General features: G+C 56.8%; 2 protein-coding genes and 1 pseudogene across 8 annotated transcripts; 2 read left to right on the top strand and 1 right to left on the bottom strand.

The window, feature by feature from the left end:
• The first annotated feature begins 1,022 nt into the window (after positions 1 to 1,022).
• Positions 1,023 to 1,893, top strand: LOC131741059 (ATP synthase subunit O, mitochondrial pseudogene; annotated as a pseudogene).
• Positions 1,894 to 6,403: 4,510 nt separating this feature from the next.
• On the bottom strand, positions 6,404 to 22,981 carry NECAB3 (N-terminal EF-hand calcium binding protein 3). 7 transcript variants are annotated; one of them, XR_010836310.1, is made up of 13 exons: positions 22,742 to 22,975; positions 20,670 to 20,694; positions 18,998 to 19,106; positions 18,005 to 18,030; positions 17,712 to 17,809; positions 9,598 to 9,734; positions 9,196 to 9,314; positions 8,990 to 9,069; positions 8,832 to 8,885; positions 8,189 to 8,326; positions 7,943 to 8,020; positions 7,332 to 7,423; positions 6,404 to 7,234 (listed from the first exon to the last, which is right to left on the bottom strand). XR_010836310.1 is itself a non-coding variant. In XM_059039075.2 (13 exons), exons 1-13 carry the CDS (start codon positions 22,856 to 22,858, stop codon positions 7,206 to 7,208), a joined length of 1,077 nt encoding a protein of 358 aa, XP_058895058.1. In that variant the 5' UTR covers positions 22,859 to 22,981; the 3' UTR covers positions 6,404 to 7,205. The 7 variants fall into 7 exon arrangements, 5 of the variants coding, with proteins under 5 accessions (XP_058895058.1, XP_066868074.1, XP_066868075.1 ...); XM_059039075.2 differs by having other exon boundaries at positions 8,189 to 8,301; positions 22,742 to 22,981; XM_067011973.1 differs by having other exon boundaries at positions 7,943 to 8,076.
• Positions 15,762 to 16,433, top strand: ACTL10 (actin like 10). The gene has a single exon (XM_059039109.1). It carries the CDS (start codon positions 15,762 to 15,764, stop codon positions 16,431 to 16,433), a length of 672 nt encoding a protein of 223 aa, XP_058895092.1.
• Positions 22,982 to 23,820: the final 839 nt, after the last annotated feature.

Here is a 23,820-nt window from a genome sequence, read left to right as displayed (position 1 = left end):
CCCCGGCACTGCAGTCCACCACTCAGCAATTACAGGATCTCAAGCCTCGTGACTGTCAGTCTAGCACCAAAGCATATTTGGTAGACAAGTCAACAATCCACAGTCTGCCTTAGCCCTGGAAAAATGATCCCAGGGACTTGGGATAATATAGTAAAATACCATGTTAAATTTGCTATATAAATAGGCTGAAAATTTTGCCATTATCATAAAACACCTGGATGCCAGATAAATTCTAATGAATTGACTTTTTTTGCTGAGGTCACAGATGAGAAAGTTTAGGAAATCCCCAAGGGACAGAAAAAAAGAGTAAGCTGAAACCACAAAGATAGTTGGGTACAGTAGAGGAAAACTGCTGCTTGGGGGCAAAAGAAATTCCAAGAAGTCAAGAGTTGGAGGGATTAACTACCTCTAGGGGGACTGTGGCACTAAGCTTTGAGCCTGTACAAAATAGAGAAACAAAATGGGGACCTCTCCATAAAGCCAGGGCACTGGCTTTGACCTCAGTGAAAAGGCAAGCAGGGAAAATTGACCTGTCTGCAAAGGGAACTGAGCAGAGAACATCTCTCTGGCCCTGCTGGAAGAAAGAGAAAAACTGACCAGAGACTACTCTTTTTTTTTTTTTTTGCGTTACGCGGGCCTCTCACTGTTGCGCAGGCTCAGTGGCCATGGCTCACGGGCCCAGCCGCTCCGCGGCATGTGGGATCTTCCCGGACCAGGGCACGAACCCGTGTCCCCTGCATCAGCAGGCGGACTCTTAACCACTGCGCCACCAGGGAAGCCCCAGAGACTACTCTTATGTCTGCTCTCCTGGAGCTGAGGTTCAGAATCTCATTACTCCAGAGGTCAAAGAATCCCTTGACTGAGAAATTAAGATGATTCCAGGCTTGTATCTCCTGGTGTCTGGCAGAAGCAAAAATGCAAATTCTCCAGAGAAAAATATTAAAATATCATTATTACATATCAACCAAGTATAAATTGTCCAAGATAGTTACTAAAGTTCATGTCCAAGCAAATGAGCCACTATGAGCAACAGTCAGCAGGAACTAAAAATTAACTCAGCTCTCATCAACTCAGGTTTGACCCACAGCCGCCCAGGAGAAGAGGCTGCCCCAGCAGTGCCCAGGCTCTCCCGGCAGGTGCGATGCTTCAGTACATCTGTGCTCAGGCCGTTCATCAAGCCTGTGAGGCCACCATCAAGCCTGTGTTCAGATATATGGTATCAAAGGTCGGTATGCCACTTCTCTTTATTCTGCTGCATGTAAACAGAATAAACTGGAGCAAGTAGCAAAAGAATCGTTGAGAGTAGCACAAATCTTGAAGGAACCTGAAATGGCTGCTTCTATTATGAATCCCTATGTAAAGTGTTATGTTGAGGTGAAAAGCCTAAAAGACATGACAGCAAAAGAGAGGTTTTCTCAGGACTTCCCTGGCGGTTCAGTGGTTAGAACTCCACGCTTTCACTGCCAAGGGACTGGGTTCGATCCCTGGTCGTGGAACTAAGATCTCCCAAGCTGTGCATGGCACGGCCAAAAAAAAAAAGGTTTTCACCCCTCACATGGGGTTGGATCAATTTGCTTGCTGAAAATGGTCGCTTGAACAATACCCCTGGAGCCATAGTTCTGACTTTTCTACTGTGATGAGTGTCCAGAGTGGAGAAGTACCTTGCAGTTACCACTGTACCTCCTTTAGATGAAGCCACTCTTGCTGGATTAAAAACGGTTCTGAAGAGCTTTCTAAGTAAAGGCTAAGTGTTGAAACTGGAAGTTAATATTGAGCCATCAGTCACAGGTGTAATGATTGTCTGTACTAGAGAGAAATATGTCTTCAAAAACCAAGATTCAGAAGCTGAGCAAAGCAATGCAGATTTTCAAAGTGTTGATTTTCTGTCAGTGAAAATTCTTAAACTTGGAGCAACAATAAACTGCTTCCCGAACAGGAAAAATAAACTGATTTAGATCCCTGGGACTTCAATACTGTTATTATCAGACACAGAATATAAAATAACTATGAAACCTCTAAAGACAGTGCTGGAAAAAAATTAGCAAAAAGTAAGAGACTGGGCTTCCCTGGTGGCGCAGTGGTTGAGAGTCCGCCCGCCTATGCAGGGGACACAGGTTCGTGCCCCAGTCCGGGAAGATCCCACATGCCGCAGAGCGGCTGGGCCCATGAGCCATGGCCGCTGAGCCTGCGCATCCGGAGCCTGTGCTCCGCAACGGGAAAGGCCACAACAGTGAGAGGCCCACGTACCGCAAAAAAAAAAAAAAAAAAAAAAAAAGTAAGAGACTAAGGCAGATTTGAAGATAGAATTCTGGAAATTACAATCATTGAAATAAATAGTGCACTATTGACTGGCCTGAGATGATACAATCTCAGAATAAGCAAACGTGCATCCATCTGAACTCATCTTGCCCGTCTGTGCTTGTTTCTGGTGCTGGAATTTCAAGGTAGTGAGTTGGATGTATCCCCTGCTGCACATCCTCTCTCCCAAGACCGTGGGGGAACCAGCAACGAACCACCCCCCATGCTCCAGGGCGGCTTCATTGCCTGGTGCCAGGCGCCCTCTTGTGGACAGAATCAGACCTGCTACCTCTGCTGCCTCCATCCACAAGCCAGATTCCTGTCCAGAGTGCACACCCCAGCACCTTTTGCCTTCCCCTTTGCACCAGCCTTTTCTGAGGCTGCCTATCTGCCCCATGAATTCCACTGACCTTCTCTGGGTGCCTCCTAGGGAGTTGCAGAAATGATGAGTACTCAGCACCCGCACCACCTACCTTCCAAGGGCTGAGCTCTGAAAAGCCCACATCAGATCCACCCTCCACCTCGTGCTGTGCTTCCATGGCTCTTCTTGCTGCCCCGTCTGCCATCCTGCAGCCCCAGGGCTTGGCCTCACTCCCTCCTCCAGCGTTTCCATTACCAGAGGATGCCTGAAATTTTGCTCAGCAATGTTCACGTTTGACAGCAAGTAGCTCTTGGTACCAGAGAGTAGAACTAGTTGTGTGATTCAGAGCACGCACTTGCTTGCTGAGCTTCTGGTTCATGTGTAAATTGGGGATGCTAACGGTACCTACACCACTGGGCTGTTCTGAGGTGAAATGTGATCATATGGGAGTCACCCTTAGCATAGGGCTTAGTACCCAGGAAGCCCCTGTAAACAGAGGCTGCCATCGCAACCTGCTTTTCTCTCTGCCAATATGTGATGTCCTTGAGGATTCACCTTTGTCCCAGCATCCCTCTGGGAGCCTGATGTCTTCCTCAAGTAGTATTTGTTTAGAGAATAACTTTTTTTTTTTTTGGCCGCACTGCATGGTAGCTACCCGACCAGGCATCGAACCCATGCCCCCTGCAGTGGGAGCACAGAGTCCTAACCACCAGACCGCCAGGGAATTCCTGAGAATAACTTCTTGAAGGCCTTTTGTTTTGACCCGTCAGGGTCTGTGTTAAGGGGATTTGGTGTGCATATTTCTCTCTGAGAGCAGGAGGGCAGTGGCAGCCACCTAGACTGTTGCTGTCTCTCCAGCACCTGGCCTGGCACTGACCCAGTCCCTAGGACAGGTTTTGATATATGCAGGTGAGTCACCAGCACAGGTGGGAGGAAGGTGAGGAGGCAGGTGCAGGGAGTGGGTGAAGGGGTAGAGGTGGCAGCTGGCAGGAGCCAGGATTGCCCAGCTTCAATACTCTGCCTGTCCTTGACCTGGGTGCTGTCACCAGCCCTGGACGTTTTGCCAGCCCCGGCACCTGCCACAAAGCAGGTGCCCAGTGGTTGGTTTTTTGTTTGTTTGTTTGTTTTTTGATTTATTTTTGGCTGCATCGGATCTTCGTTGCTGCATGCGGGCTTCCTCTAGTTGCGGCGAGCGGGAGCTACTCTTCGTTGCGGTGCGCAGGCTTCTCATTGCGGTGGCTTCTCTTGTTGCGGAGCACGGGCTCTAGGCGCATGGTCAGTAGTTGTGGCTCGCGGGCTCTAGAGCGCAGGCTCAGTAGTTATGGCGCACAGGCTTAGTTGCCCCGCGGCACGTGGGATCTTCCCTGACCTGGACTCGAACCCGTGTCCCCAGCATTGGCAGGCAGATTCTTAACCATTGTGCCACCAGGGAAGTCCTAAGGAGGCAATTCTAGAGTGGATGGGGTAGAGGATGCGAAGGAACAAAGTTCTAAAGGGGAGTTGCAAACCTAGGGACTGAGGTTGCAAATAGTCCAGCTCAGCTGGAGTGTGTTAGGGGGATGAGGCTGCGCATAATGCGAGTGGGTATTGATTGCTAAGGGCCTTGAATGCCAAGTCAAGAAATCAAACTTGATCTTGGTGCTAAAGGTAGGGGGTTGCCATTGAAGGGTCTTAGCCAGAGGAGTATGGTCACCAAGGTGATGTTTTGAAAACCCCTTCTTTCTGTTCCTTTATGGGGAATGGACTGTTGTGGGGTGGAGTACAGAAGGGAAGCCCAGTGAAGAGGCTGCCCATAGTCTTTCAGGCCAGAGATGATGGTGGCCAAGACCTGGAGGCCTGGGGGGATGGCAGCATGGAAATGAATGTAGGCTTTCGAGAGACAGGTAGACACACCTAAAGGCCTGGGGCCCTCAGTACCCCCATAGCCCCAGCTCAGAACTTTGTTCTCCCTGTAGCTGTAACTCCAGGCTCCTTTCTGCAGTCCAGCTCCGTGCCCACCCACGGCACTCCCGTCTGGCAACCCCCCCGCCTCCGCGTTACCTGCAAGACATCATTGAAACTCCCTCTGGCCTGGCCTCGCCACTCACCTCCAATCCCTTACACTCTGCAGCTCCTCCTTCTGCTCCCTTTGTCTGCAGCGTTCTCCCTGCCTGTCTGCCCCTCATTTCTGTCTGGAGACTGCTGCACTATTCTTTCACAGCTCAAACCCAACATCGCCATCTCCAGGAGGCCTTCCCCAACCCTGTAGGACTGACACTCTCCCCTCCACCTGCAGGACCTTCCCTGGCACCTCCAAGCCTTCAGCAAGGAAGGGAAGATGCAGCCCATCTTTAAAAAAAAAAAAAGCGTTAACTTTCAGAACTCCATTGCAGGGTGAGATGAGACAGGCAAAGGGTGGCACCCACTTAAGAGGTGTCAGCTTGAGCTTAAGAATTTCAGCATCAAAAAAAAAAAAAAAAAGAATTTCAGCATCTTTGTTCAAAGAAGGCAATGGGAAGTTTTTTAGTTTTGAGGGTTTGCAGTTGGTACTGTTTTCGTAAAGGAAACAGAACGGAAGGAATTAGAACACAGGACAGAAAGTAGCATTATTTCCTCCTGGATGGCCTTCTTCTCTAGCAAAGACATACTGACACCTCCTCCAGCCACCCAGACCTGAGAGACTCAGGTGCTGGCAGCACTTTCTAGGAACTGCCAAGAGTCTAGGAAGTGGGGTGGCATGGTGCAGTCTGGTGTAGTGCTGGCCGAGGAGCCCCCAGGGACCCCCGTGCTGGTTCTTTGGCCTGGGTGGCTAGGCCAGTGAGAGCAGCTCTGTCTGTCCCTGCCAAGTCTGAACTCCTACAGGGGTCACTGGGGAGAAACCTCCCAAACTAGGACATCTACCCTGAGCTGCCTTCCTGGCCATGCCTCAGGGCCCAGCCATGACCTGGCACCACCAGGGCAGTCAAGCACATTGGTGAAATGTCACTCAGCCCACTGGCCAGTCACCCCTTAAAACCTACCACAGCTTCCTCAAGATTATGTGCCTTTGAGGCCCTGCTGCCTCCCTGCCTTGGCCTCAGCCCGCCTCTGGGCTTCCTTCAGTTCTATGAGGCAAGCTCTCCTCCCCCTCAGAGCCTGAACCTGTGCATTTCTTCTGCCTAAAACCTCCTGACCCCAACACCCTCCAGACGAGGTCAGAGGCCAGCCTCTGCTCTTGTGGTGCCACGTGCCTCCCCTTTAGAGCCCGCATCCTATGTAGCCACCTTTCACCTCCCTCCGTGTTGGTCACCTCCCTCCATGCCCCAAGTCCCTTCCCCCAGGATGGCTCACAGGAGGCTCCACCAGTAGCTGGCAGGACCGACTCAGCCATTGCTCTCCTGGAACTGCCCTATGGCTCCGTCAGGTGGTAGGGGTGGTGACAAATCCAGCCTGGAAGGGCGGGGGAGTTTCTGTCTGGGGCCAGGTCTTCTCACAGGGATCAGCCATGCTATTTGGGACCCTGAGAGGGCTATGTGGCCTGTCCACAGCTCCATGCCACACGCTGGTGGCAAAGGAAGCGGGGGTGAAGCTAGAACCCCCAGGATTTGGGGTGGATTAAGGCAGAGCCCATGTCCATTCTCCTTTCCCAGGAACGACCCTAGAACCAGGGTTTGTGGGGTGAGAGGGTCCTGAATTGAGGAAACCTGGATTGGGCGTGATTAAGTTCCCACTATCAGCAGGAATGGGGGCCTGGCCTTCTTGCCAAAGGATAGAGAGGACACGATGCCAGAGGTGACTACTGCCTTTATTGCCTCTGTGCTGGGGTCCTGGGCTGGGGTTCAGAGGTATCTGGGGGCAGCAGGTGACTCTGGAGCCAAATTATTGCTACTTAGCAAGGTCACCTTGGGGCTTCCCATAGTGCCCTTAGTATGGGTGGGCATGAGCATGCAAATGATATGCAAATGACATGCAAACCAACCCAGGATCCTGCAGAGGGCTCTGGTGCAGCCGCAGGTGCTGAAGAGTCAGGAGCCTGCCAGCCCAGGAGGGTGATGGGGACACCCAGGTCCTTGCAGACTGCAGACTGATCCAGCCCAGCCTCGGGGGTCGAGGTTCGGGGTTATGGACAGTCCCTGAGCATCAGCCCTGGTTCTGCTGCTGGTTGGGGAAGAGCAGAAGCCTGGCCCCAAGATAGCAAGAAGAAAGCAGGCACCCACTAGGTAGCCAGACAGCCCAAGGCCCACTCAGAGAGGGAAGGGACCTGCCCTGGGTCACACAGCAAGGCAGGGGCAGAGGGGACCAGAATCCAGGCCTCCTGAGCTAGACAGATGCCAGAGTGCCTCAGAGGCCAAAGCTATGAGCAATAAAATACACTGTTAAAGAAAGAAATACAAAGCAAGCAGCCCAGTCTCTGATCCCTGGGCTGAGAGATTCTCTGCCAGCTGGCTCTGGGAGGGGAGGCCTCTGAGAGCCAGGCCCCAGGTATAGGAGGTGGCAGCATTCTTGGTCTTGAGCTGAGCCAACCAGTCCAGAAGCTCCAGAAGGAGGCAGGCAGGGCTCCAGGGTCCTTGGCTTATGCAGGTCAGGCTCAGTTATTATTCATAATCCACCAGGATGCTGAGGGTCAGAGGTGGGGAGTCAGAGGCCATCAGGTGCCCACTGCCCTTCCCCCCAGTTCCCAGGGCTGTGGAGAGGGTTGGGAGCTGAAGCCCACCTGGGAAGAACACAGTGGTGAGGGTGTCTGGAGCCTGCAGGTGGTCAATGAGGATGCGCTGGAAGGCCTTACTGCAGGCGGACTGCTGGTGCCTGGGGAGGGCCGCAGAGTGTACCAAGGCTGGAGCCGGTCCCCAAGGACCAGGACCACATGGTTAAAAGCTCCCCACTCCCACCCAGTCCTGCTGCCTGGTTTCAGATCTGAGTCCTTCCTCATAGTGGCTCTGAGCCTCAGTTTTCTCCTCTGTGAAATGGGGACAATAGTGTCCACTTCAGTGGGATACTGGGAGGATTACATGAAATAACACACAAGGTGTGTGGCATAGGCCCTTTGCCATAGGGTGTGGCACAGTGGTAAAGGTGTGTATTCATTGTGCACCACCTACCTTGTACCTGGCACTGTGTTCAGTTCTTTACATGTCATCTCATTTAGGTGATAAGAGGATGGAACTATGATCACTCCCATTTTGAAAAGGAGGCCACAGGGGCTCAGAGGGGTAACTCTCCTGAGGTCACACAGCCAGTGAATAGGAGAGGATGATTTGAACCCAGGCTTGACTCACTCCAAGGCACATACTCAATAAACATTAGCTGTCAGACCACCACTCATACCTTCTCCAGGAGGCCTCATCCTGCCAGAACTCGTACAGGGTGAAGGAGGCATTGTCCAGCATCTTCTGGGCAGACACACTGCAGGGCCAAAGAGACGGCCAGGCCAGGCCTGGGCTGCCACCACCTCTGCCCACCTAGCCAGGGGTGTCTAACGAGAGCCCTGGCCCAGGACACTCAGTCCCAGCATTCCTCGTGCTCACCCCCCACCCCGACCTTGGCCACCCCACCACCCGGCTGAGGACTCACTGCAGGCAATGGCTCTGGGCCCCTGTGAAGTCCACGTAGCAGCACAGGGCATGGTGGAAGTCCTGCAGGGCTTCCTCTGCCACCTGCACCTGCCTTTGGGCCATGAGGATGTGCTGGCAAGAGAGGCAGCCTGGTCAGCTGGGGTGGGGTAGGGCAGGGCATGGGGTGAGGGGCTGCTGTGGCCTCCAGGACGACCCCGCCCTTCTTGTCCTGCACCAGACCCAGCCAACCCTGAGGTCGGGCTCCTGCCGCAGCGTGGCCGCCAGCTTCCCTGACTCCATCCTCCTCTTCCCATCACCAAGGTTGCTGCCTTGATCCAGCCACTGTCCCACTCTCCTGCAATATGGCACCACTTCCTCCTGCCCCCTTTAGCCTCCGTCCACACTGATCCAGACCCAGCTTTCAGAACTGTAGACAAGGGACACTGACGCCCATGGACGGACAGAGTTCTGCAGGGTCACAGAGCAAGGGCCAGAACCCAGCACCTGCCTGCCAGGCCCAGGGGACAAGGGCTGGGTCAAGCCTGGAGAAGGGGTCATATGCAAGACAGAGGCTGGGGGCAGCTGGCCCCATGAACCTCCTCACTTCATGATCTCCTCCCAGACTCCCACACCCAGCTGCCTATCCTCTCTCACACACTCACCGAGTTGGGCCCCTTGGTAAACTCCTCTTCATGCAGGGGTTCCAGCCGAGGGGCCTGTGAGGGACACAGAGCGTGGGCCAGGTCCTTGGCGTGTGCCTGGCTTGGGTGGATTCCCAAAAGGTCCACAGGCACAGGGCATTGGCCACACGGCCACTCACCTTGCACTCCAGCTGGTCTATGAGCTCCTGGAGACGGTTGATCTGGAGCCGCCAGTGCATCTCAGCCTCTGAGCTCTGCCCTGGGGGTCAGGCACGTGCCCCCTCAGGCTGGGGGCTTCTTGGGATGAATTGAGGGAAAGTGGAGGAGCAAACACTGGGGCCCTGGGGGATGCCGTGCCCTCCCATCCCACCACAGGCACACCCACCTGTGTCAGAGGAGCCAGGAGACCAGGTGGGTGACCGACTGACACTCCGCAGGGCCCTGCGCCCTGCCCGCCGGCTGCCTCGGGGCCTGCTCTGCACCTCCACCCTCTCTTCATCTAACCTGAGGAGAGTGGAGGGTCAGCCCACTGCTCCCAGACTCATGGGGCCAAGCACTGGGGCCCCAGCACGGGCCTGGGTGGGTAAGACAGGCTTCCCAGGACACTGAGGCCCAGCCTCAAAGCCAGCCAGCCCTGCTCACCCCTCTTGGCCTCCCTGCCTAAGAAAAAGAATTTGGGCTCCAGGATGCTAGAACATGGAACATGATAATAGCTGAGGGCCTTGACACATGGAGATAAGGGGCATTCATGAACCGGACCCGCAGGTGGGCAGAGCTCCTCACACACCGTGGGCCATGGGCCTGGGCCTCCAGGGTATCTGACGCCCCCTCCAGCGAGCTCTGCAGGGCTTGGAGCTGGCTCACCGTCTCCCGCAATAGGAAGCGTGTCACAAACTGGTCCACCTTGGAGGCCCGCTCGTACTCCTGGGGGCAGAGGGGGCATGGTCAGCATCTCCTGGCTCCAAGCATATATTTCTGAATGGGGAGCTGCCCTCTGCGCCCCACCCCCTGCTCATCAGAGCAACAGTGGCAGCCTAAAGAGCAGAGGACATGCAGACCTGGCACAAGCAGAAAGGCACTGGGACTCAGTGGGGAGCAGACCCCGGAAACCCTCCTTGTCTGGGCCTGGCCTCTCTTACTGGGAGGTATGAGGCCAGCTCACAGAGAAGCCTCTGCCATCCTCTGGCCCTCAAGGCCCTTTCCCTGTTGGAGCTCCCACCTTCAGCCAGTGAGGCCACAGGCACAGCTAGACTGGGCTGGGTGGGGTGGGGCAGGGCAATTTTGACCCACGAGGCAAAATGACAGTGTGATATGGTGCCATACTCACCAGCTGGCCCCAAACTCACAGGCTTAGTATTCATTCATTCATCCATTCATTCATTCACTCACTCATCCATACAACAAACATTTACTGAGCACCTCTTACTAGGAGCTGCAGATACAAGACAGCAGGTCGCTGGCCTCACACACACACCCCAGCACTGATCCCCGTATACACTGCCATTTCCCCCCAGCCCTTGCCAAGGCTGGCAGAGACAGGGATGACCACCATGTGCCAGGCCCTGTGCTGCCCACCTGGAATGCTCAGAGATTCCCCAGCTACCTTCATTTCCTTGTGCCTCAGTTTCCTCACCTATAAAACAGGGATGGTAATAGCCATCTCACTGAGCTGTTGAGAGGCTCCACTGAGTTATCTCCTACATAGGGCTCAGCCTAGTACCTGGCACATAAGTTCTCAATAAAGAACTGCCATTGTTTTCATTGTCAAACATACTTCTAAGAAGAAACCTGCCCACTCCACCTACACACACACAGTACAGGGTGGGAGTCCTGGGGAGCTGTGGTGCCCCCCTCCACAAGGGGCTCCAGGGGCACCCTACATCAAGGGCTTCGTCTTCTGCCCATAACCTGCCTCAATTCAGCCATCAGATGGGCAGGGACAGAGTGGGGGCTGGGACCTCTCATTCTCAGATAGGCCAGTGGTTTCTCCAAGCCTGATCTCTAGACTTCCTGGCCGTTCTTTGAGCTTCCTGAAATCCTTCCAATAAATTCCCTTGCTGGTGCTTAAGATGACTGATCAGTTTCTGTTGTTTACAACCAAAGAACCTGGCTGACACAAGCACCCATTCTGCGACAGGCCCTGTTTCTAAGCAGAGTTTCATTTAATCCTAATAATAATTTACAGGAAACATAATTGACCCCGTTTTGCATATGAAAAGACTGAGGCCTACAGAAGTTGATTACCTTGGCCAAGGTCACACAACTAGTTAGCAGCAGAGTCATAATTCAAACCCAGGTCACAGAAATTCCTCTCACCACTAAGCACCTTACAAGCATAGCCTCACTTATCATCATTAGCCCAGTTTTACAGCTGAGAAAACAAGGCCGGAAGTCACAGACAGAGTAAATGGAGCCGAGATTGGCCCGTGTGTTCTGGGAGGAGCAGCTCGGAGCTTGGAGCTGGTAAGGTCGACCCATGAGATCACCAGGTGGCCTCCCTGGGACAGAGGACCCCCAGCCAGAGGGCAGGGCAGAGGCAGCATGGGCCGGGCCCCCCAGTGGTGACCAGCCCTGCTGGCGGAAACAGCAGTTCTTCAACTACCTCAAGTGGAAGAAGCCGAGTGTGAGTCCCAGGGGGGCAAGGGGCAGATGGAGTTCAGGGGACCTGGACAGGTGGACAGGAGGGGATGCTGGGACTCTAGGCCTTGTGAGGCATGGAAGGGGTTAGAGAACCCCTTCCGACGATGAGGATCCCAGAAACCCACGTGGGTGTGGATGGGGTTCTAATAACCCAGAAGGGAGGGCGGGTATTCCAGAAACCAGGAGGTGGATGAGACTTGGGAGCCTAGGAGGGGGAGCAGGAGGGGATTCTCCCAATGGTGGACAGATGGGTGGAGGTCCTGGCATGGCGAATCAGCCCTAGCTGGTGCCACTGGGGCTATGGGCACAGGGAGTTCCCTTATGCCCCCTTTCCATTCCCCCTCCTCAAGTGGGCAGAGGCCCTGGACCGGGGCCGGGGTGGGTGAGGGTCTCAGCATTGAGGCTGGGAAGGCAGGCAGCGGATTTCATAAACGTGACCAGAGTTAGGTCTCAGTAGGTCAGCCTGGCGGGGGCGGGGGTGAGGGTAACCAGAGGGGAGGCAGGATCCTGGGCGAGAGGGGCAGGGTGCCTGCCTCCCCCACCTCCCCCTGCCCGGGATGGGAGGATGGCAGGAGTCCTGGAAACGTAGAGGTAGAGGGGGCAGGGTCCTAGGAGATAGAACCCGGGTGGGTGAGGGTCCCCGATAGGAAGGTGGGGCGCGCTCTTTCCCCTCACGCCCCTGCCCCACCCCCAGACCAAGATCGTGCTGCTTTTCCCCGTGGACAAGTGGCAGCAGCTAGCCGAGGCGACGGCGGGCCCTGGCGCGCGGCCCGGGCGGCCGGGTGAGGACGCGGCAGGCACCCCCGTGGGCTCCCAGGCGGCGGCGCCTACGTTGCAAGGTGCGGGCGACGGCGCTGAGCGGCGCGAGGGCGCGCGTGGGCGCGCAACGAAGACGATCCCAGTCAAACTGCTGCTGCTGCTGGACGCAAGGCTGCAGGAGGACGGGTGCCGTGCGGCGGGTGGGCCCGGGGGCGGGCCCGGCGCCGGGGGCGGGGCCAAGGCCGCGCATGGCTGGCAGTGGCTCAACGCCGTCTGCTGACCTAGAGCAAGGCGGGCGGCTACGCCAACCCTGCCTAGGAGCAGCCGAGCAAGCGGCGCCGCTGCCCTCGCCCGCGGCACTGAGTGCGTGGTCCGGACCTCCGTGCCTGGTCCGGACCTCCGGACCCCAGTCCATACCAATAAAGAGCGCATAGCAACCCTGGCGCCTGTAGCCCTGTCTGAGGCATGGGGGCGTAGAACTGGGGCGGGGGAAACTGAGGCCCTGAGCGAGACAGGGGAGAACGGGCGTATTGAAGGCAGAGCCACAGCCATGGCCTGGAACCAAGGCTGTTTTTGCTTCCTCTTTTCTTGTGACCCAAGAGTCAGAACCCCTATTCCGGGCTGGCAGGGGGCGGGGGGCACCCTGCCACAGTGGAGGGAGGCTGTTCCTCTCCCCTCCAGCTCCAGGCCGGGGTCAGATCCTGACGGCTCTGCAGGCCCAATCGCAGAGAGCTTGGGCAAACCCAGGCTTGGCCACGCTAGGAGGAGGGGCCTGCTTCCAGCAGAGGCCAGGAAGCTCCAAGAGTCTCCAGCATTCACAGGTCCTTCTTAAGCTAAGGGAAGGTCCCAGGCAAAAAGCCACCACCTTGGGGAAGAACTGTGAAGGTCTCATCGTCAGCATAGCTTGAGGCTTAGACTCACGTTCTGCCTGTGAGAGCACCCAGGAGGAGAGGTTGAGGTCCCTGGTCCTCTGACCCCTCACTCCTAACCCACTCTGCTTGGTAACCCCCAAGGCACCTCAGTCACTTGTCTCCCACATTACCCTGTCCCATCCTCTTCCCCACATTGCAACCAAAGGCTTCTTCCAAACCACTGATCTATAGGGCAGTTCACGCTCCCGCTCATAAGCTCACACTGGTTCTCTGCTGCGCACAGGGAAAACGCCCATACTTATTACTGGGATGTACAGGTCCAGACCCCCAGCCTCGGTCTTCCCCTCTAGGGCTTCTTAGTGACTTCCACCCTCACCTCTGCTCTGGCCATGTTGCCACTTGTGGTCTTCAATTCGAGGTTCACCTCCCTAATTCACCCACAAGAGGCCCTGCACGCTTTCTGTGCAGTGGGACCCTGCTGCTTCTCTCTCTCCTGGGTCCCAAACCCAGCTCCGGACCCTACCCCCTCCAGCCCTGCCAAACCTGCAGCCTGCATTCCACTGGAGACCAACATCAGAATGCCCCCTTTGGGCACAGATGCATCAGGGGTGAAGGTCCCAGTTCACTAAAACCACAGGCACAGCTTCTGCTGAAGATACACTTTTGTCAGTGTCAACACCACATCACCTGCATCAGGCTGGAGGCTGTACTACCCATAGCATTTCCCCTGCTGCTCTGTGAGAACTGACCCTTTCCTACCATCCACATGGTTACAATCAGGGTAACCCCGTTCCTCAATGTGGCCACACCTCCTGGCATAAACAATTGGCCCAAGCTGGTCCTATCAGCCCCTTCCCTGGGTCTGTAATTTAGGAGCTGTAGGGGACTATGTTTTCTACAGGAACGTGCACAGGCTGAAGCCAGTCTTAAGAATATAAACAGAACACAGAGCCAGTGCACATCTTGGGTCCCCCACAGGCCGGCAGTCAGACCCTGATTCCAGTCTTTTCCTAAAACCTGATTTCACCCTTGCCTTGGTATCCATAAGACATACAAGATCCCTGTGATAAAAGTCCATATTTTAGCTTAAGCTCACCGGAATGGGTCTCCAACTTGCAACCAGAATGGTCCTAAAGAGAATAAAGAGACTCTGCAGAGACAAGACGTGGACTATTTCCTGTGTGTGAGGACGACCACCTTTTGGAGGAAGTAACTGAGCCCAGAGAGAGATTAGGACTTGCTCAGTGCACAGTGAGTCAGCCTCAGAACTGAGTCACAAACTCAGGTCCACGTCTGTAAGCCCCTGAAGGTAGGATCCCTTTGTGGGATACCTGGGCCCTTGAAGGCTAAGCACACAGAGATCTTCAGGGTGGCTGGAGGTCCATGATTAAGAGCTTCCTCTTCAGCGTTGAGAGGGAAGGGGCCTCACATTTGGCCAGAGCACATCAGATAATCCGAAGTGGTTTGGGGAGGAATCAAATTGGTTGGGCTGAGCGGCTGAGGCCAGACCCCTGGATGTCAAAATCACTGCCCTTGACCCTGTCCCAGGAGAGAGGATGGGTCTGGGGCGTTTTCATCAGGGTAGAGGCTGTGAAAGCACGGCAGGTGCTGAGAACTGAGGTCACAATGAGTCCAAGTTCTTTTCCTTCCTTCTCTGACCACCCCCTCCCAACTCCACGACCAGGAACTACAATACTTTGGTCAAGCCCAGTTGAGAAGTGCCAGGAGACCGCCAGGGTCTCAAGGGCTGGGCTGGACTCCTGGGTCCCCAAGGGGGATATATGTCTGGAAAACATTGCCACAAGGCCCCTTCATTCTCAGAGCTGCTCCTGGAGGCTTCTCAATCTCTTAAAACGGCCCTCTCACCATCCACTTCACCAAGGGAATTACTTAGGGGGCGGAGCCAAACCACCCAGGCGAGTCCTCAGAGAGGGGGTGGGGCCTTGAGCCAGAGGAGGACCAAGAGGGACTTAGCCAGAGCCCAGTTAGAGCGGAGACTGACACTTGAACCAAAGGTCGGCCCTCAGGCCCAGGAGCGGAGCCAAGAGCTGAAAAGAGACCTCCACTCCGGCCAGAAGAGTGGGACTTCAGGACCAGAGGGCTGAGCCCAAGGAATAAGAGCGATAGTTCTCTAGTGCAGAAAGGCGGGGACGTAGGCCCGCGAAGCAGAGCCAAGAGCTGAAAGGCGGGCCACCATCATTTCCAGCTGAGGCGGGGTTCTCACGCCGGGGGCGGAGCTTTGGGCTGAAGGGCGTGGCCGGCCCGAAGGTGGCGTCGCTGTCCGGGAGCCGCCGAGTCCGCCGGCTGCCCTCGCTGGGCCGCGTCGCGGTGGTGGTGGACCAGGGCTCGGGCTTCACCAAGGCGGGCTTCGCGGGCGAGGAGCAGCCGCGCCTGTACTGAAGAGCTCCAGCCTGGTGCCCAGCTGGGACCGGCCCGTACTGCCCGGGGCGCCCGGCTGCGAGCTGGCGGGCGGCGTGGCGCGGGCGCACCCCATCAAGCACGGCGTGGTGGTGGACCGGGAGGCGCTGGAGGGGCTGTGGGAGCGCCTGCTGGTGGGCGGCCTGCGGGTGTGCCCAGAGCAGTGGCCGGTGCTGGTGAGCGACTCGCCGTCGGCTCCACCCGCGGGCCGCGAGAGGGTGGCCGAGCTGCTGTTCGAGGCCCTGGCAGTGCCTCGTGCCACATGGCCAGCACCGCGTTGCTGGCGCTCTGCTCTGTCGGCGCGCTCAGAAGGCTGGCCTTGGAGGCGGGTGCAGGCGTGTGCCACGCCACACCCATCTATGCGGGCCACTCGTGGCACGAGGCCACCTTCCGGCTGGACGTGGCAGGCAGTACTCTGTCGCGCTACCTGCGGGACCTGCTGGTGGCAGCCTGCCCCGATCAACGACTGCATGCCCTGCCCCGCAAGGTCATCACACAGCTCAAGAAGCGCTGCTGCTATGTGTCGCTGGACTTCGAGGGTGACCTCTGTAACCCTGCCTGCCACCATCCTGTCAATTTCGACTTAGGCAATGGGTGCTCTGTCTGCCTCAGCAGCGAATGCTTCCGCTGCCCGGAACCTATCTTCCAGCCGGGTCTGCTAGGCCAGGCTGAGCCGGAACTGACCACCCTGGCCTTCCGGGCACTGCAGAGGATGCCTGCAACACTACGGACACGGCTGGCCAACACCGTGGTGCTGGCCGGTGGCTCCACGCTTCTCCCTGGCTTCACTGAGCGCCTAGAGATGGAGCTGGAAGCCCAGTGCTGGCGGCACGGTTATGAGGCACTGCAGCCCCGCCTGGTGGCCAAGCCCGGGCGTGGCACAGCAGTGTGGACAGGCGGCTCCATGGTGGCCTCACTGCGTTCCTTCCAATAACACTGGATGACCCGGGCCATGTACCAGGAATGTGGCTCCAGACTGGTACACAAAGTGTTCAACTGACTCATGTTGGACTGGAGGGGGTGGTGCCACGATGGGGGGGGTTGCAGAGGCAGACACCTGGCAGGCTAGGCTGCAGCTCTATCAGAGGCATTGAGTGCCAGATAAAAGGCTCAGCGATTGGAGCTGGCAGAGTCGTGGGGTGATAGGTCACCCTCTACCCCTTTCTGGCCCAGGAGGAGGTGGTCAGGACCCCTGGGGCCCTTACTTTGACCTGCAGTTTGAATCCCCACTAACCAGTGCCAGTTCAGAGAATGCCAGTCTAGGGGCCCACCCCCAGGGCCCTGTTTCCATGGCAACAAGGAAGGCGATGCCCCCACCTGTGTCCAGGCCACAGATATGGAAGTCATCATAACATACCAACCCCTCAACATATACCATTTGGATTCCAATCCCATGCCAGGCCCCAAGGGGTGACCCTTTGAAAAACTACTAAATCCCATGTGAAGCAACCAGAAGGGGAAGCCCTGTCCTCAGATGATCATCAGCTTGCTGAGAGCCTCCAAGTGAGGTCAGGCACAATCACAGGCCTGCTCACTGTTCCCTCCTCACCCCCTTAGGTGGAGACATTTCTTAAAAAGAACACAAAGGGAGGGGTGCCTTTCGGTGTTTTTAAAATACCAGCCAAGGGCCTGGAGCCCGGGCCATGAGCACTGTTTATGCTTGTGCGCACGTGTCCATACACAGACACAAACATATGGGGTGCACACATGCCTGCCTACTCACACATGTCCTTAGGCTGCCCCCCAACCAAGCTCCACACACCAGTACGAGCCTCTGGATGTGTGTGAGCGTGCCCTCCTCCACAGCCCATCCCTGCTGGGAGCTGGCCTTCATACCCCACAACAGTTAGGTCTGGTCAATAATAAAAGCAGTAGCAGCAGCAGCTCCAGGTGTGACGTGGCTATTGCGTGCCAGGCAGAGGTCTCGGTGCTGGGAATAGAGTAGAGAACAAGACAGACAAAAATCCCTGCCTTCATTCTCGTTTAATGGTCACAACAAATGTCTGGAGGTAGGTTCTATTATAATGCCCAGTTTACAGATGAGGAAACTGAGGCCCAGAGAGGTAAAGATGCACAGCCAGAAAGTGGGAGCCGGGATTAGAACCCAGGCCTCTAGCTCCACAGACCTGAGCCCAGTGGTGGAGGCTGCCACAGCACAGCAGACACCCCCTGCCCTCATTTTGGGCCCCCCACTATCAGCCCCTCCACTCACCAGCTTGGTGGTGTCCATGGCAGTGAGCACTGCACAGTTCAGCGACTCCAGTGCAGCCAGCACAGGCCGATAGACGCCCAGGTGTTCAGAGAAGTAGTCTGAGGGCAGAGGAGGTACTCAAAGGTTCCCGGACCCCCACCCCCCCATTTACAAGCTGGAATTCCCCAGCAGCCAACCAGGCCTCATACCCTGAGCCCAGCCGATCCTATTCCATGGGACACCAGCAACAGCCTCTCATCACACCCACCTACCCAGGGGTCCCGGGAGACAAGAGCTCCCATGGGCCTACTCACCACACAGTTTCTCCGTTTCCAAATTGCTACAGGGAAAAGAGAAGACGCCCTTCAGACCTGCTGACTTGGGCCTGGTAAACTGGGACTTTGAAGCCAATGTTCCTCTCCTCTTCCTGCCCAGCTCAGGCTGACAAGGAGGCAACTTCTGACTCCACCCCAGGTTAAGTTGCTCAGTGGACAGAGAGGGGGAGCACGGGTACTATCAGCCCACCAAACAATCTCTGAGGGCAAAATTTCAGTCCCACTGTCTGTCTCCAAGGGGGTTTCAGGCCGGGGAGGCAGATATGAACACAGGCCAGAGAGGAGTGGTTAGAGCTGGGAAGGGGAAACCAGGTCCCAGGTCTGTGGAAATGCAGAGAAGGCATGGAGTATTACTTGGTAGGTCAGGGAGGGCTTCCTGGAGGAGCGGCTGCCTAAGTTAGGCCTTGAAGGAGAAGAAATCTGACTGGAGTATCTGGTGGTAGTTAGGTGGTAGCACTGCAGACAAAGGGTCCAGCCCAAGCTATAGGATTGGGAGCCTAGGATTTATTCTAAGGAGATGGGGGGAAGGGAAGTGAGAGGGAGGGATAGCTGTGCATGTGTGTGCACCCATGTGAGGAAGCAGGAGAGAAGGCAAGCAAACTCGCACTAAGGCCTGTAGATGTGGAAGCACCTGCATCCATGGGTGGAAGCAGGCGGGGCCCAGCTGTCCCCAGGCATCCTCTGGTCCCTGCAGGAAGCAGGAGTTGGAAGAGGGGGCCCCTGTGGGCTGAACCATAGGTGGTGACTCAGGCCTGGCTATTTTGGGGTCCCAGCTGGAAGCAGTGTGATGAGCAAGGCTGGAGCCAGGGAGGGGGTAAGTGGGTGGGTAAAGTTGGCACCAAGCCCTGGCACCCCTCTCCCTCTGCCCCCCTCATTCTCTATAAGGAACCAAAGCAGCAGGGGACACAGTGGGGTTGGGACAGCCAGGCCTCACATCTACATGCGGCGCACACATCCCCCTTGAGTACTCACTCAGCGGGATGCCCATCAATACTGCTGAACAGCTCTCGAAGCTCCCCGGGGCTGAGAACCCCATCGGCAAAGTAATTCTGGAATTCTTCAAATGAGAGCTTACCATCATCTGGGCGGGGTGGGTGGACAAAGAGCAGAGTCAGTATCCCTGGCCCTGGCTGTACCCCTGCCACAAGACCCAGGCCCACTGAAGGCTTTGCAGCATCTCACAACCACCCAGCCAAGTGGAATGGGATTCTGAGCTTGATGGAAGCCCTGGCCATTGGGGACAAAAGGGCTGGGGCCCCCAGAGGTGCCCACTTAAGGTAACAGGGCCCACTTTGCAGGCACCCAAGGGACAGGGCAGTACACATGTGGCACTGGGTACAGACTCAATGTTTGCCAAATGAAGAAACAAATGAACAATAGCCTGGGTCACATGCTATCATGGCAGGGCCAGATGTCACTTGGAGGACTCGGGGATGGGTCTCTGCCCCACATGCTGGCCAGTGTGGCTCCAGGGTGGAGGGGACCTCCGTGCTCTGGACCCAGGCCCTTCACAGAGAAGCCACAGGGAGTCAGATAAAATCTTCCTAAGAGTGGAGCCCCTGTTAAGTAGCAGCAGGCTGGCTCAGGAGGGAAAGACCTCCCCATCACAGGGGACATGTAGCAGAGGCTGAGAGCGTTACCTGTGAGGTCTCTAAGCAGATGGGGTGGGGAGAGCGGAGCTGGGGGAGGGTCTGAACTTCCCCAGACAAGATGCTGTGATCCAAATGAGACCATGTGCCCTGATCAACCGGTTGGAACAAATGGTCTCCACCAATTTGAAGAGACCCAGGGAGAAGGGGCGAGGGGTGGGGACACAATCCTCTATCAAGGAGGCTGAAACATAAACAGGTCTGAAGCCCTCAGCTGAAAGTGAGGTCAAGGCTGACGGGCTGTCTCAGCTCAGACCCTCCACTGGCCAATCAAGGCACCGTGGGCTGCTCTGAGTCATCTATGCGCAGCAACCTGCCTGCAGGGTCCCCTAATGGCTCCTGCTTTAGCTTTCAAGGTTTTGCCAGAACAGAGTCTGAGACTGCCCAGGACCTAAGGCAGGAGGAGCTGATTCCCTGGACCTAGCTTTATCCTGCCCAAGCCCTCCCTGTATCCAGATGGTTGGTAATGTGGAAAGTTACTGAGTACTCTGAAAATCTAAGATAAAATCCCCCACAGGGCCTCATCTCCATGACCGCACCCTTCCAATCCCCTCACACAGGAAGTCTGGAACCAAGCATCACATTAGACCTGGGTTCAAGGTCCACCACCTCAGGCAGCCTGCTTTACCTCTAGGGGCCCCTGCTCCTTTGTCTGTGAAATGGGGTAAAGAATTCTCACCTAGTTTGCAGTTGTGAGGGCAACATAAGGTCATATATGAGAAGTACCCCCCAGTGTGCCAGGGCACTGCATGAAAATAAGCCCCCACTTCCAGACTCTGGCTAAGTTACATTTCCTCCACTCTCCATCCTGCCAAACTTGATTCAAAACAACACTTCCTCCGAGGAGGACACCTGGGTTCATTCTCCTGATTTGGGTCCTCTCAAGATTTTTCTCCATTCTAGACTGTGCCCCCAAACCCCCAACCCTCCCCTGAGCCTCCCTGATGTCCATCACCCAACCCCCCACTGTGGGACCCAGGGGAAACCACACTCACCATTCTTGTCTGCTCTGCGGAAAACCTAAAGGACAAAAGGGCATGGATGGGAGCTGTGAGCTGGGAGGCAAGAGGCCCCCACCCAACTCAACAGAGCCCCAGCTGGCTGGCCTGCCCCCTGCGTCTTCCTTCCTCCTGCCCAGCATGGTCCCAGCTCCCTGCCCAGCTCGGCCCTGCCGGAGCTTTTCCAGCAAGGTGAGCACAGGAAGAGCACACAGCAGGCCCCACTGCTTGCTCACTTCTCCTGCGGGCCTGGCCTTGTGGGGGGTGCTCCAAGCCAGCTCTCTGCACCTTCACCTCCCACACCCAGAGTCAGTCCCAAGTTCTGTCTGATACATCAGCCCTCAAACAGTCCCAGCTTGAGGAAGGTGGGGAGATGGGCCAAGATGCTGCCTGAGTATCCTGGGCACCCAGCCCAGACCTGAACCCCAACTCTCCTGTGTGGCTATGGTCTGTCCCAGACTCTGCCCACTCTGGACTGTGTCTCTGTGAGCTTGCTGAAGACCCTGACATGCAGGTAGTGGCTAGTCCTTCCTTTGTGGGTGCCTGTTTTCCCACTAGCACACAGGGGAGCAGCCCAGGGTTAACCCTTCCAGGGCTGGGGCTTCCTATGAGGCTGACTCAGTATGAGGGTCTTTGGCAGGCCTCTGTGTGCGTGCGTGCGTGCATGCGTGTGTGTGTGTGTGTGTGTGTGTGTGTGTGTACGTGCAAGAGTGGACAGACTGTATTCATGGAGAAGCAGACAGGAAGGGCAACGGAGGCAGCAAGAGCGAAGCAGAGTAAACACTTGGTCCTTGTCTCCCCTAGGGACCAGAGACTCCCAGGTCACCCAAAGCAGCCCAGCAAATAGGAGACCAGCAGGCCTGGCAAGGAGCAGCAGGCCAAAGCCTGGAAAGAGAGCCCCTGTCAGCTCCAGGTCCTGAATACCTCTTCCCTCTGGCTGTTTTCTTGGGTCAGTGAGGCTCAAGGATGAATGTAATCCCTAGCCAGAAACCTGACTCAGAGAAGGTCTGCCACTGGCTCAGGGTCCACACAGCAGCCCAGCAGCCTGGAGATACAGGGGGGTGAGAGTGGGGGAGGGGTACTAAGCTGAGAATGAGGACACCTAGGGCCACACCCTAGTGTGCCCCTGCCTCCATGTGTGATCTCGGACATATCCCTAACCCTCCAAGCCTTGGCTTTTCCATCTGGGAAGTGGGAGGGTCAGGTCCCTTCCAGCAGGGAGGACTGTGGCCAAGTGCTGAGTCACTAGGGACAGTGGGGAGGGGGCAGGAGTACAGCCTTTCCCACTGGCAGGGACCTCTGGGAGTGGGGGCATGAGAAGTACAGGATGGGCTGAGGGCTGGGGTGAAAGGTGGGGAAGGGGCTCAGGGCAGTGACCGAGGTCGGGCCAAGCTGCTCCACGCTGGTGTCCATAGGGGCTGCAGGGTCACCTGCCAGTCAGGAGAGGGTGTACAGACCACAGAGAATGACTGTGGACAGCCCCGACCAACTGTGGGATCCTTGGGTTGAATCTAAGGAACTCTGGGGTCAGCAGCAGGTCAGGAGTCAGGGGACTGCTTCCTCTTCCAGGCCTCCCTGCCTGGGTCAACCAGGACCCAGGCCGCCATATAGGGGCACCGTGACTGCTCCTGTGACCAAGGGTCGACAGCCACCCCACCCCCCCGGCCAGACACATACATGGGGTGGTTTCGGGTTGGGGGGCAGGAGGGACAGTGACACTGAACCAGAGACAAGGAGAGAGAAAGAAAGAATGAGAAACAGAATGGGACACAAAGGCTACGAGATAAAGATAAGGGAGACACACGGAAACAGAGACAGCAGGGTTAGTGAGAGAGGCAGGGACCCAGAGGCAGCGGCAGGGCCCCCAACAGACCTGGAGGAAGAGAGACGGACATAGAGACAGGGAAAAGCAGAGTGAGAGAACCGCAGAGACGGGGGCAGGGAGAGACAGTGAGAGACAGAGTCCAGGGAGACACAGGGAGAGATACGACAGAGACCTGGGGAGACACCGCGAGAGACACCACCTCCAGGGCCACAGCGCCGGCGCCCCCGGCCCGCTCCCCACTCACGTCTTGGAAGAGCGCGTGTCCTGCGGGCCCGGCGGCCGGCGCGGGCGCGGGGGGTCGCGGGGGCTCCGGCGCAGGCGGCCGGATCAGGCACACGGTGAGCAGCCCCGCGCACGCCATGGCACCGCCACCCGTTCGGCTCCGGCTCTATGCGGCTGCGGGTTCTGGACGCCACCGCCGCGGACTTCGAGGGACAGGAAGGGGGCGCGCCCGCCCATCGGCGCCGGCGCGGAGGCTGAGGGCCCCGCCCCCCGCGGCTCCGCCTCCGCCCCCGCCCGGAGGGCCGCCAAGGCCCCCTCCCAGCCCGGCCCCCGCGCTGGCCAGTCCTGGAGCTCGGCCCTCCGCCAGCCCCTCTCCAGGCCCTCAGCTTCCCCGTCTGAAAGAAGGGAGCAAACTCCAGCCTTTAGGGCGGCAAGAGCCGCGCAATGCAGAATTCCAACAAAACCGTTCACCTGCGCGACTCCCCACCTCCCGGAGAGGCGGCCACTGCGGAGTAAGGAGCCACCCAAGGGTCATTTGCACCGGGTAAGGGCTAAGAGAATGACGGCCAGCGTGGAGTACTACACAGCCAGGAACAGAACGGGAGGGGCTGCGCGCGCCCACCGAGGGCAGGTCCTGCACCGTTACAGGGTCAACAGAGCAAACGGCAGGAGCACAAGCGCGCCACCTGGTGGGAAAAACCCGCAAGTGGCTTCGCCTCTGCGCGTCTGTATCTTCTGCAAAATGGGGGTAAGGGTAGACAGTTCGTACGATTGTTGTGGGGGCTGACAGTGAAGGGCTTAAAATAGGGACTGGCTCAGGGAAAGCCCACCTAAGGGTTTGCTAAATAGGTCCGTGTGGACCGTCTCCCAGTCACCCTCCCTTGCACTCTGAAGCTCTACTCAGGCTTCTCTTCCCTCTCGCTCTTCGGTTCTGGCCCCCTCTTCAATCCATCCTCCACACAGCAGCCAGAGGGAGCTTTAAAAATATAAAACAGGGCGTGTCACTCCTCTCTCAGACTCACCAGGGTCCTTGTCCCCTGAATAAAGCCCAAGACCGAACGTCTCTCCACCCTGGCCCTCACCTCAGGATTCCAGCCACAC

This window comes from Kogia breviceps, chromosome 14, assembly GCF_026419965.1.
Source record: "Kogia breviceps isolate mKogBre1 chromosome 14, mKogBre1 haplotype 1, whole genome shotgun sequence".
Classification (NCBI taxonomy): domain Eukaryota; kingdom Metazoa; phylum Chordata; class Mammalia; order Artiodactyla; family Physeteridae; genus Kogia; species Kogia breviceps.
Note: the sequence above shows the minus strand (reverse complement) of the source record. Positions and strands in the feature narration are given on the sequence as shown.